Source organism: Paramormyrops kingsleyae, chromosome 13 (genome assembly GCF_048594095.1).
Source record: "Paramormyrops kingsleyae isolate MSU_618 chromosome 13, PKINGS_0.4, whole genome shotgun sequence".
NCBI classification, from domain to species: domain Eukaryota; kingdom Metazoa; phylum Chordata; class Actinopteri; order Osteoglossiformes; family Mormyridae; genus Paramormyrops; species Paramormyrops kingsleyae.
This window is the reverse complement of record NC_132809.1, coordinates 23,436,755-23,450,599: the sequence shown is the minus strand read 5'-3', so window position 1 is coordinate 23,450,599 and position 13,845 is coordinate 23,436,755. Positions and strand designations below refer to the sequence as shown.

Below are 13,845 nucleotides of genomic sequence, written 5' to 3'. Positions count from 1 at the left end.
CACAGACTGACACACTCATACAGACTGACACACACAGAGACACACTCATACAGACTGACACACACAGAGACACACTCACACAGATTGACACACTCACAAAGACTGACACACTCACACAGACACACCCACACAGACTGACACACTCACACAGACACACCCACATTTACACCCAGGCTCTCTACATCAGTTCCTTCAGTCCAAGGAGCTCAAAGGTTTCAGGAGCTCTGATAAAGCAGACAGATTGGATGAACTCAGCTGCTAAAATGAGTCATGGAGATAACAGGAATGAAAGTTACGCAGCCATCTGCAGTGCGGCCGTCTACCATTCAGGGCACTAATGTTACATCATATATTGTGAGGCTTCAACACAGTTTTCTCTGGTGATGATCATGTTCTGTGTGACGATCACCAAGCTGAAAGTAGAAGGACATTGCATGGTGCAATAAAACACACTCCACACACCAGTTACAGAGATACAGAAATGAATCAGAGAGATTAGAGTGACCTATGGCTCCAAGAAGTAGCAAAAAGCTGATTTTGGTTATAAGCCTTACAATGTGAAATGTGTTTGGGACGTCTGCATGTTGCTTGTAACTAAAAGCACTTTTGTGAGGTAGACATTTGCATACACTCACATACCATGAGTAAATCAGAGAAACCAAGCTCTCTTCCATGGGAAAAGAGGTGAACTTTGCCCTTTCCTGCACAATACAAATGTGCACATTCTGACTTCTCCCCTCCCTCCATAACAATGAGCCTTTGTGACCTGCCATTCTCTGTGGGGGGGGGGGGGGGGGGGTGGCGGTGGCAGGGGACCCTGTCCATGGTGACTCACCACCTGCCCGTTTCACTGACAAGAGTAATCAAGCAAGATAAGGGGAACTTGAGTAAAATCCAACAAAATTATAGGTCCTTTCCAGTCACTCTATAATATTTTTTTAAATTGGCAATGACAACAACAAAATCTACCATCTAGGCCTTGTTTAGGTGAATAAAAGAACTTCAGTAGAAAGCTGCTTAAATCGGGACTGGAATAATCATTTTTTGCAATTGATGTGCCAAGTCAGAAACAGCTGTCATTAAAGGCATAAAACACTAATAATTTAATATCCTAATAAATTTCCATAAAAATTAAGAAAAACTGGGTCATTTTCAACAATCCCAAACCTTAAACCATTTTCATATTGTGACATACAAGTATTACAAGTATCATTCTGTGGGACAAAAAGGTTTGTTTTTTATTTGGAATTTACAGATTAATTTCATGAAAGTTTCTCTCCCTAATCTATTTACATTGACTTCAGTTTTTACATCGGGGCGTGTTACTCTATGTAGTTACATCTTCAAATCAAATCTAATTCCTACCAGTCCACTTGACGTCACAAAGGAACACAGAACGGAAGAAAAAAATTTATGAAATGGTGTGATTTTTCACAACGTACTACGCAGTGCAAATTGGTCAATTCGAAAATACAGTCCGTTTTCAAACTACGTAAGTGGAGTGCTGGATCCCCAAGAACAAGAAAAACATCAGGGACAATTTAGCAGTGTTTGACTGGACCGTCTTGACACAGGGTCCCTCTGCGAGTTACACTAACAGGACTCCTGCCACAGCCAGGACTCATAAAGCAGAAGGCCATCTTGAAAATATTTATAGTGTGTACGTCATTTCATATTTATAAAATATCCCCCGAACCCTAGACATAGTGCAAACTGCCACGCGAGGAAATAAGACATTCCAAATATCACTTCATACAGTAGATTCCAGTTGCCAACAGGAGCCACCAAACGTCCTATACAAAAGTATGGGTTCCCCAACAGCCAAAAAATACAAATGTTTTAATGCCATTTCAGACACTGGCCATCACTATTTTACAGCGGTTTTGAAATACTTTAGGTTAAAAGAGCAGTTTATGATGTGTGTAAATAAATAGGATCCCCGCCCGCGCCCGGTGTGCAGAGTGAGCAGAGAGGGACTGTTGGGGAGGGAGGGGGTGGGGGGGGCTGGCTTCAGACTTCGCTCCTCTTCAGGCGTATGTGCTGCCGCTCACCAGCAGCTCGTAGGCAGGGTCGCGACCCCTCCGGCACAGAACCACGCAGGCACACAGCATGCCCAGCATCTAAAAGCAAGACAGGCGGGCAGAACCGTCAGCTTAGGAGGGAGGCATTCTCACATGGATGGGTTGAGGTGGGGGGTGCAGGCAGAAAGTGTGGTCAGAATAGGGGCCGGGCTGGGAAATGGGATACATGAACCCTGGAACGTGACACGGGCAGCTGCTGAGTAACGCCAAGCTTCCCCATTGATAAGAGAAAAAAGGGGCAGCTTTAGGCCTAGCCTGAGGGCTAACATAAAGAGAAGCCCTACAAATGAAAGGCACACCCTATAGCCCAAGCCATGTATATGGGCTCTTACATGCTATGGGCCAGCAAACAGAGCATGAAAAGGTTCCTCTATACAGATTTGATCTCCTGCACTGTGAAATGACTAACAGTGTAATCCGAACTCTGAGCCTCAGTTATCACTCTGGGTCTGCCCAGGGCAGACAGACCTCTGGGGAATTAGCCTGGCAGTAGAAATTCCCCTAAACAGAAGGCCAGACAAATAGCAGAGTTACTTTTCTTACTGCTGACTGCAATTCCCAGCATCCCCAGCACACAAACCATAGCAGCCCAAGTGATTCCCCAGATAAAATCTCTGAACAGAAAAAAAAATCTACACATACAAATTTTGTCCACACTGAACAGAGTAAAAGTTTCTGCCTGCTTAGTCACTGGAGCACCCCCCCCCCCCGCCCCAGATCATGCAAAGGGGGTGGCAGGAACAGCACCGGCGGATAAAATTTCACTTGGAAGAGGGATAATGTGACCATGTGTTAATCTTCCATTGCTCTGCCTACCATCTTCTAAATTTCCCTCTCAGCTAGTTTAGCCCAGGTTATAATGAAGATTTAATGAAAAAAAAATTAATGAAGCAAAACTGACGAAAACAAAAGGTTTGTAAAGGAGAAAAAGCAGAAATGCCTGACAGCAGGACTGTCAGCAGACTTGTTAACAGGAAATAACAGATGGGTAGCCTGCTTCTGATGTATAAATAAAATATGTGGTGGGAAATTTACTGCACATTTAGCAGTCTGCTTATACAAAGCCGCTCGCTCAGACACAGGGGGACACACGGTCCTTTCTAGGTTACTTAAAAGCAGTTGCTTGTTCTCATTTCAAGGTCTGAGTTATCATGAGCGGAGTCTGAGTCGGAATGCTCTTCTGGTCCTGGGTGCACTTTCTGTTAGGCCCCTTTAGGGTTTATACTGCACATTAAGTCCTTACACAACCAAGTCAGTGCGGGAGTAGGCAAGCTATATACCCCGCCTTACTGGAACAGTACATCTACTCAGTACTGCATTACTGCAGCTCTACCCCTGCTCTAAACCCCACCTTACTGGATCAGTACTCATAGTCAGTACTGCATTACTGCAGCTCTTCTCCTCCTGTATACCCCACCTTACTGGAACAGTACTCCCACTCAGTACTGCAGCTGCTCTCCGCCTGTATACCCCACCTTACTGTCATAGTACTCCCACTCAGTACTGCAGCTTTTCTCCTCCTGTATACCCCACCTTACTCCCACAGTACTCCCACTCAGTACTGCAGCTCTTCTCCTCTTGTATACCCTACTTTATAGTCACAGTACTCCCACTCAGTACTGCAGATATTCTCCTCCTGTATATCCTGCATTAATGCAACAATACTCCCACTCAGTACTGCAGCTCTTCTCCTCCTGTATACCCTCATCTTACACTAGTGTACAATGCTGTAGTAGTGCTCATTAATCCACATTTCTTAATAGTGCACCAATGTGGAAACTTAGGTCCAAACCAATAACCTATGTATTTTTGGTCTAATATTACCGAAACTGATACCAATAACTGGCTACATACAAATATGTAGTGAAACTGATGTTTGTAACATTCCTTCTTAACGTATCGAAAATGTGTGGAGCTTCCACATCATATAACACAAGCAATCAGACATCGGTGTAGTGGTGCCAACTTGGTAGATGATAGCGAAGGTTATAAGTGCTAAATGAACCAACAAAATCCCTCGTCCTCCATAACAAAAAATGGCTAATCGTCCATTGCAAACATCACCATTATTTTAGTAATTATGTCTGGTGCTGCCAATTTTGAATATGGACTAAAGTCTAAATATTGGGTGGCAACGTCACCAAGACACATCTGACCGATGTCGATGTCTTAACGTTTAAGTAACATTGGCGGAAACTGATATATTAACCAAATCTATTGTGCATTTCTAGTTACTCTCATGGATGGCTCACTAGGGACATATATCCATATGTCATTGTTTTATTTCATACCAATACATACTCCAGTCAATCATCCTCTTGTTGGCATAACATGCTGATATCCAACAAGAGCAATTAATTTGCAATAAAAACTCATTAAGACACCACCAATAGAGATTAAGCTAACACAAATAACCAAACTTATTAATACTGTCATCCCAATTAAGTTATACAAATGAAGCAACACAGGTTTGTCTGCATGTGTATCTTACTCGAAACGACAGCTTGTGCTTATTCTTATTTCAAGTCCTTGTATGTTATTTCATGGTTCAACTACTATGTCTAGTGTTCATCGTTTTGAATTTATGTACAATGCATGGTATTGTAGTGGTTGGTTATTGAATCAAAAAGCTTAGTAGAGCCCCACAGATTATTGATGTGGAATTTGTTGAAAATCCCTTTTGTTTTTTTACCTGTATTGACGCAAATGTCAGGGCCGCCCAGATGACGTACATCATGATCTCCTTCAATTTCTTCACAACAAGTGCTTCACAGCCCTGGAGAAACACAACAAGTGCATTGCAAGAAACAACAAGTGTCACACAATGCCATAAAAACCATTACAAAGAACTTACTGGTATTTTTACAATACAGTCCTAAAGGAGCGATCCACCAGTGTACCCATTACAAATGTGTAATTTAAGAATGTTTTGTGGTGTAAAGGTTAAAGACTGGGAGGCATTCTGTGAGAAGGGAGGTCCTTAACCTAAATGACTCAACCCTGATTAAGCCAAAAATGATGATAACTGGAAACAATGTAGTTAAGAAGAAAAATGCATCCTCCATTCCATTATGAGTCATTCCAATCGCCTTGACCATAATATTTATGAACCATTCTTAATTATGCTTTCATGTACATTTAATCTAGAAGATGTGATAGAAAAATCAAACTAAAATGAACAATAAATAAAAATAATAATCCCTCAATACAACTGAGAAGAGGATCATGGCTCTCGTAAGTAGGATCAATAGCAAAATTGCCGCTAAGCTGTCAGAGAATAAGGAATGCCAGGAAACTTCACAGTTTAATTCCCATGACGGCCCTTTGCCTTGATTACAGCGGGAAGATCAACCTCCCTTTATCATCTTGTCACAATGGGCTACAAACGAGTGAAAGTTTATTATTAGTGTGTCTCCCTCAGTCATTGCCGTCAACACAAAATCAATGTACTATGTGACCAATTTATTCACAGACAGTTTGTAGCCGTTGCTGGGGCATGGAGGGTTTTAGCTGATACCGCAGCCTCTCTGTGATCAAACCGAAAAATAGTGGGCCAGTTATCCTCCTGCATCAATCTTCCAGTTTATTCCCACTGCTATCACTGCAAACCGCCCAGCTGCCCTCCTGCCCACAAACGCTGCTGCCCCAGGCTGGGACAGATCTCCCTCACGCCTCACCTCCGGGTAGAGGTCTCCCGGGCGGGTGAGGGATCCGGTGCAGTTTACGATGCCAGGCCTGCAGCAGCTGATGGGGACGCTGTTGTTCCTGACCTCCTTGAACCAGCGCGTGTTCCTCCAGTCTGAGTAGTTGTGAATGCCGCAGCAGTGAAGCTGAGTGTGAGAGAGACAGAGAAACGTGGAGCTGAAGATGGTAACCATCCCAAGATGTAGCACTAAACCTTACTTAGCGTACATTCAACGGACATAAATTACAAGTCATTAACTAGTTAGCTTACTCTCTCCATAAGAAAATAGAACCTGAAGGCTTTACGCTAAGCCACACTTCTACAACATTAAATGTTTTTTTTCCATCAAAATCAGCTTCAAATGTTTGGTAAACCTTTATTACCTGTCTCTGCACGTAGTCGATGGCACGGCTGGGGGCATCTGAGTTTGTCCCGTTGTACTCCTCGTACACCTTCTGGATGGAGGAATCGACCTCATCTTCAACCTGAATAAAACAGCTTGTTTAATGAGATACCATTAACAGGACTCACACAATGTTCTCAATATTCAGCAGACGGGTGACTAACACAGTGACTAAACAAGAATGTGGGTCACTGCTGAACTGGTGCAACTTGACTTGGGTCGTTAGAAACCTGTTGAGTTACATTTCAAATTCCAAACATTTCATCTAATTCAGAGCAACATGGATTACATGTAAAGCCAAAATATGTTCTTAGTCTTTAAGAACCAGGCTATAATTTTAGTAAACGAAGGCTCATTGGAAAAGACTACGCACTATAATGTAATGTGAAAATAGTTTGGAGCCTGCTGTGCCTCGCAGATTGAGGCGTGACTGTAAACCTGGACGCAGGAACACCATGGAGTTCTATCACCTTGGATATGAGACACACAGGTGCTACAATAATGTAGTAGTCAATGCTTGAAGTTTTACATTGTCTACTGGAATGGCATTAAATTCTAGAAGTGGCCCACTGTAAATGTCCAGAGGGGTGTGCGAACAGGATGTTTGAGACAGTGCCAACACATACACTGGCGTGGCTCAGAGGGCACACTGCAGTCACTTAATCACCAGCACCGACGTATCACTTAACATTTACTTCCTTCTAAATCAACTACGATGAGCTAAACCAATTTCCTAAGAATTTTTCAATCTGCCTTAACAGAAGCCCAGCCAACTTCAATATTTGCCAGACAAGGTAAGACTCACCTTTGCTCTGTAAACATAACCTAGAACCACCACCACGACTTCAGTAGCAAACACCAGCAACAGGATTATCACAAACTGTTGGGGGTAAAAAGAGATTAATAAATTCAGGGATTCCTGTCACAAAGAATCCTGCAAATGACATTTGTGAAAACTAAATACACAGGGTGTGGTTATTTATGATTAATGCCTTGACTAGACCCTCAAACTTTGACCCAAAGTTCTGTTTAGTCTACGGGAGTTGTAGGCTAATAAGTTGTTCCCTGAGTGGCCAGCAGGGGGCCTGGCCATGTGACTGTGCATAAGCGGAAACAGGCCCACATTCCCCGGCGTCCCCTTACTGTTGCCAGGCCACAGCGGCTCTCTCGTATCGTGGCGCAGCAGCCGATCAGCCCGATGATGAAGAGGAGGGTCCCAACGGCGATGATGATGACGGCGGGGATGAGTGTGTACACGTCCTCGAAGAAATGCTCGTAGTCATCATATGTGATGAAGACGTAGGCGCCGACGTAGCACAGAATGCCAGCTGCCGCCTGTACAAACACAGGGAGGAGAAAGATAATCAGGGGCTGGGTCCACCTGTTTAGTGCTGCTGAAGTTGGAGAGTCAAAGGTCATGGAGTCGTCATGTCTTAGTGTGAACTAACACTGCCTAGCAGACAACAGGAATGAAAACAATAGCCAACTTGACCTGTTTTTGGACACTTCAGGACAGAAGGCCATTGTCTGTAGAAGACGTCACAGTCACAGATGGTTTCCTATCCGCTTAGTGATGTGTTGATGTTTGTCAGTTAATGCATTTAGCACAGTACTGACAATGCAGTAAATAAAGAATAATGGGTGCTGTAATTCCGAGGCGGTGGGAAATGTGATGTATATGCCAAGAAAGGTGAAGAACAGAAAATGTTACATGAAAGCTGTAGATAGAGAATAATAAGAGACACAAAGTGAATACCGTGTGTAAAAGAAGCTATCAACTTGGCAGAAAGTGATACAGAGAATCACACGCCTTTCCTACAAGGAGTCTGTCATCGTGAAATGAAAATTGCAAAGAAAAATACAAGACTTCCTCTTGTCACCCGGTGAATGGTTGTGAGTGGTTGGCGATACCTTGTGTGGCGGTTTGAGTAACGACCTGTCCGTTCTGGCAAAAACACAAAATGCTTCACCAATATAGAGGTCAAACCTCATCCACTCAAGCAGAAGAATACATACATAAAAATTACTGATGTTTTCTCAATTAAATGAAGGTCTTATAAGGAAGTTCTGCATTCTATTGATGTCTTATAGTCATCCGGGTGTTACCAAATACTAAAAAAAATAGAGAAATTAAATAAACTTTAACCACAAGATGAATTCACTGAAGAGAGAATCTGTCAGATCCAGCTATTTTTAGATTCATTTTTTAAATCAGTGTTGAAAGCGACATTTTTATTTATATATTTCACTTTTACATCAACTTCCGTGACAGAGGCCGTGTGTCTGAAGAACACAGGCGTCTTTTCACTGTCGCTCGCGGCGACAGACAGATTTGACGATGCGCACAGTTACAAACAGCCCCTCAGCACTGCGGAGATGTGTGTCTTGATAATCCCAGCTCATAAATACTTATCAGGGACAGCTGCTGTCCCGTCTGAAATCTGCTGATCATGAAGTGTCGATGGGTCGACAAGCCATGGCTCTTACACGCCGCTTACAGAAATACCAAAACGGGGAGAAAAACTGAAAAGTTATTTCTGAACAAACAATATATACTTTCCAAAAATTATACTCATTCTCTATTTGATGTCTTCTGTCATGGCAGATATTTCTAATATCAGCTGAACTCTGCAGCTCAGATCCTGGTATGACTAAACTATGTTATATGCCAATTATTACTGAAAACTGCCTAGTGACAGAGAATTATTGCTATCATGCCAATGGTTGGGGTGAGGGGGGGGGGGGGGTAGATCGGGTGTTTTAATGTTAGCTAAAGGTGGAAGCTAACGGTTTTAACGATACCTAAGCGACCCCTCTAAGCTGTAGGTATTGTGCACAGCCAGACCCGGACAGCCAGCCCTTCCAGTATCCTGCCTGGATCCAGCAGGCTAACAAGGGGTGCATCAGGGCACGTGCCACGCCTACCCGGGTTTCTCTGTTCCCATCATCCCTCCCCACCCCCCAAGGGACCAAAAGAGGCTACATCAGGTCTTCAGGCCAAAGGGTTTCCAATTCATCATGCAATGTTTGCAAAACCTACTTATCTCCTTTCTCTGTGAAATAATACCTTGCAATTACTGGTGCCCTGCCAATCCATTGTTCAGTCATATTTCTTACATTCTCCAGATCAAATTATAAGCTATTTTTGACGAAATGAATATGTTGCACTCGGCATTTTAGGCGTCTCTGGTGAACTCGAGAATGCACCGTTAGCCACGTCTGGCACACAGTACATGGCTAAAATTATGCATTGTATGCACATACCTCGGCACATCTGAAAGAACCGGATACTGAGGAACAACATTATCACACCGAAACAAAGCAATGACCTATGCTATTTTATATCTGTAAATAGGTGGCATAGACAGACACACCGACATTTTTTCCTGCTTTTATTATTGCTGTAGCTATGTGCGATATAGATAATAATGCACCACACGCACCGTAAGGACGCTAATTCACCGGGTAACACAAAGCCCCAGAAAACGATTCGCGAAGCAGGGAAGGATTTAAAGAAAAGAACGATCGCGGTGCTCATATTAATGACCGTGGCTGAGACGCCACGGAGTTTCATTCCTGCGCAGCTGAAGCTGTAACCTTCCATAGAAACAGCCGCATCTCCACTTTCAACCACCGCTGCAAACCAAGAGGAACGCAACTTCGTCACAATATATAATATTACATAATGCAGCATTATATAATATTGTATTGCGTCTTGTGTTATTATATAGAATGTCATTTTCTGCACTGGATTCCACATCCCCCCCCCCCCCATTTTATGGCACCACATTTAGGTAGAATTATATACTCTTAAGTATAACAATGCACAATAGACGCAGTTTCCTCTCCGGAGCCGACTGTCCCAGCGCTGCCATCGGCCCCCCTCCAATCCAAGCTGGATCGCAGTCTGGCGACGCACATTGCTTCTCCCAGTTAAGTCACAAAATCTGCTGCGTATATTACAGCCTTCCTGACCATTTCGCATACAGAAATAATAGCAAAAGGTTTGCTTACCCAGAATATTAGGTTAAGGAAAACCAGAACTGTCTTCGAAGACGTAATACCGCACTGGCCCATATTTCCTTTTATATAATTTCTTATTCGTGTGGTGAATGCTGCTTGCCGGTTATAATGTTAAAATGGCTGTCGGTCTGCCTTGTTGTACTGCCCCGGTGTCTCCCAGTGTCTCATGAAATCGCCACCAGCGCACAAGTCTGTCGGACACGGTCACGTGACTCGATGAGCTCATCGCTTCTGCAGCACAGCGGACATGTGCTTTATTAAAACGTGTGGCTTAATAAAAGAACTCTCACGATGAAATTAACTGTATTCTTACATTTATATTTATCTTACAACATATGTGTTTCAGAGTGTGCTTAAAACTATGGGATATAACTGTGGGGAACGCATAGAAATTTAGCATCTATCATGTTCTTTTGTGTTCATGTTTGTTATTAAGGTGAGAATAGTTTTGTGTTACGAAAACATGGTAGGCCTATTGACCTTTTCACAGAACGCCAAGTTTAACAATGAATTATAAATAAGAGTAAGATGCATTTGTAGTGACATCATGATGTCCTGGATGGTAAACATTCTTCTCTGATCACCTATATCCTCTCCAACTTCTTTCACCTTTTGGGAACCAGACTGGGTACAAAAAAATCACACAATCTTACATCTAAAGAATTCCAGTGTTGGGCTTATCGTATAATATTGGCTCTTCGCTTCAGACGATCACCTTGGACCATTGACTAAATCACGGCATGATGAAAATGATGTTAATACTGCTCACACCCTGGAACATGCAAGTCTATCACAAACTTAAAACTTCATCACTTACTTATTCTCATTTTGTTTATATACCCCCATGCATTTTCGGTCCTCCCATGACAGGTTTGCATTGTGTTATATACAAAGCTGTCAGTGATAATACTGAACAAGAAAAACTATTAAATGTACGAGTATATATTGATTGTGAAAGGAAAACATGCATATTTTGTCTGAATGGCTTTCTTTCATTGCATTTCTTGTTAAATATTTTATCATTTGGTGTTCTGTTTTTATGTGCTAACTGAACAGTTTTACAACGTGTACAAAATGCTGACCTCTAGCGGTAAAAAATGATGGAAGTATGGCTGTTGTGTGCCCCCTTCACCATAAACACTAATTAAATATCGTTGATTTATTGTTTTATTAACCATCATACTTCATGTGTTATGGGATTGACTATTTGCATATGTGTACAAGTGAACGAGTCACTTTAGCTTTGATTTGCATTTTATAAAATTGCATTTAAACTTGATTTTCTAGAAGGTTTTATTCAAACATTTGATCCTGATTTGTTCATGATTTATTTACCTGTCTGGTACATAATAGATTCTGGGTTTTGTATTCCAAAGGCACCTGACACAGAAACTCATGTTGCTGCTATGTGACTCGAGTTAATTTTACCACCAGGTGTTTTCAAATAAAAAATTGCACGTACGAATCAGACACCATTATGTTTGCAAACTTTTCAGTATAACCTTAGAATGCAACAGATATTTGTATTGCCATCCATCCATGTTTCCATCCATTTTCTATACTTGTTTGTCCCATGTAGGCTCACAGGAGTCAAGAACCTATCCAGAAACTACAGGCACAAGACAGGGAAAACTCAGAACAGGGCACCAACCCATTGCAAGGCATCATTTGCATTTGTATTTATTAATTCATTTATGTTATATCCATATTTTAGTCACCTATCCTGGCCTGTGATGCAAGGTTATTTAATTATTGCTCTTTTTTATTTCTTTGCTAGACATAAAAAGACGAATACAGCTTATAAATGACCAAGAAACATTAAGTGTTCCCATAAACTATGACTGATTACCTCAGTATCGAATTGTGTTTCAGTACAGCACTGCAACAGGGATATCAGCTGTAACCCGATCAACACAACTCTGAAATATTTATAACCTGTTCATTTTCGTATCTCACTCTCTTCAATTATGTAGCAATTCCAAGCAATAAAACTGAAGGTCTCTCTGTAAAAATATAAATAAACAATTGAATGATAAACATTACATTCAAACTTGACTCTGGAGAGCACTGCTTGCATAAACAAACCTGCCAAATGAACAGTAAGTCCTTTGTAGGGTTGATGCAAACCTGCTTCACTGCTGCTTTTCCATCAGTCAAACAGCAATCGATTTCCTGAAGTCAAAGCAGGTCTGACGGTTTCTGAAAGGTTCACAAAGCCATTGGCATCTACGGGAAGATAAGATAAGAACATAAGAACATAAGAACTATACAAACGAGAGGAGGCCATTCGGCCCATCGAGCTCGCTTGGGGAGAACTTAACTAATAGCTCAGAGTTGTTAAAATCTTATCTAGCTCTGATTTAAAGGAACCCAAGGATTCAGCTTGCACTACGTTATCAGGAAGACTATTCCATACTCTGACTACACGCTGTGTAAAGAAGTGCTTCCTTAAATCCAGTTTGAAATGTTCTCCCGCTAATTTCCACCTATGGCCACGAGTTCTTGTATTTGAACTAATGCTGAAGTAACTATTCGGTTGAACAGCATCCAAACCTGTTAGAATCTTATAGACCTGGATCATGTCCCCCCTCAGTCTCCTTTGCTTGAGGCTGAACAGATTTAGCTCAAATAACCTTTCCTCGTATGACATTCCTCTAAGACCAGGAATCATTCTTGTGGCCCTACGCTGCACCTTTTCTAAGGCCGCTATGTCCTTTTTAAGATATGGTGACCAAACCTGTACACAATATTCTAGGTGAGGTCTCACCAAGGAATTGTATAATCTTAGCATTACCTCCCTTGACTTAAACTCCACACACCTGGAGATGTACCCCAACATCCTATTGGCCTTTTTTATTGCTTCCCCACACTGGCGAGAATGAGACATGGAAGCATCAACATACACACCAAGGTCTTTCTCATAATCAGCTACCTTTATTTCAGTAGGTCCCATAAAATACCTGTACTTTATATTTCTGCTCCCTACATGGAGTACCTTACATTTGTCTATGTTAAATTTCATCTGCCAGGTGTCAGCCCAGTCACTAATTAAATTAAGATCCCGCTGTAGCTGCTGAGCCGCTAGTTCAGTATCTGCTACACCACCCACCTTGGTGTCATCTGCAAATTTCACCAGTTTACTGTATATATTGGTGTCTATATCATTTATGTAAATTAGGAACAAAAGTGGTCCTAAAATTGAACCCTGCGGTACCCCACTATGAACGCAGGCCCACTGTGACATCGAGCCTCTTATAACTACTCGCTGCTTCCTATCCGTTAACCAGTTATCAATCCAAGTCGCTACAGTTCCTAAAATACCTGTCGCTTTGAGTTTAAGTGAGAGCCTCTTGTGGGGAACAACATCAAAAGCCTTTTGGAAATCTAAATAGATGACATCATAGGCCTTCTTATCATCAACTTCCTGAGTAGCTTCCTCAAAAAACTCCAACAGATTTGTTAAACAGGATCTACCTCTCCTAAATCCATGCTAGCTATCCCTCAAAATGTTATTTGAGTCCAGGTAATCTACCATTTTCTCTTTGATTATAGCCTCCATAACTTTACCAGTTATACAAGTTAGACTGATTGGCCTATAGTTTGACAAATTACTTCTATCCCCTTTTTTGAAAATGGGCGTTATGTTGGCATGC

The 13,845-nt window shown here is 42.0% G+C and overlaps 1 protein-coding gene across 1 annotated transcript; it reads right to left on the bottom strand.

Annotated features, from left to right (window-relative positions):
* Nucleotides 1-1,212: 1,212 nt before the first annotated feature.
* On the bottom strand, nt 1,213-10,384 carry LOC111843576 (tetraspanin-3-like). Its single transcript, XM_023811247.2, has 7 exons — nt 10,184-10,384; nt 7,313-7,504; nt 6,975-7,049; nt 6,150-6,251; nt 5,759-5,911; nt 4,774-4,857; nt 1,213-2,120 (listed from the first exon to the last, which is right to left on the bottom strand). Exons 1-7 carry the CDS (start codon nt 10,244-10,246, stop codon nt 2,028-2,030), a joined length of 762 nt encoding a protein of 253 aa, XP_023667015.1. The 5' UTR covers nt 10,247-10,384; the 3' UTR covers nt 1,213-2,027.
* Nucleotides 10,385-13,845: the final 3,461 nt, after the last annotated feature.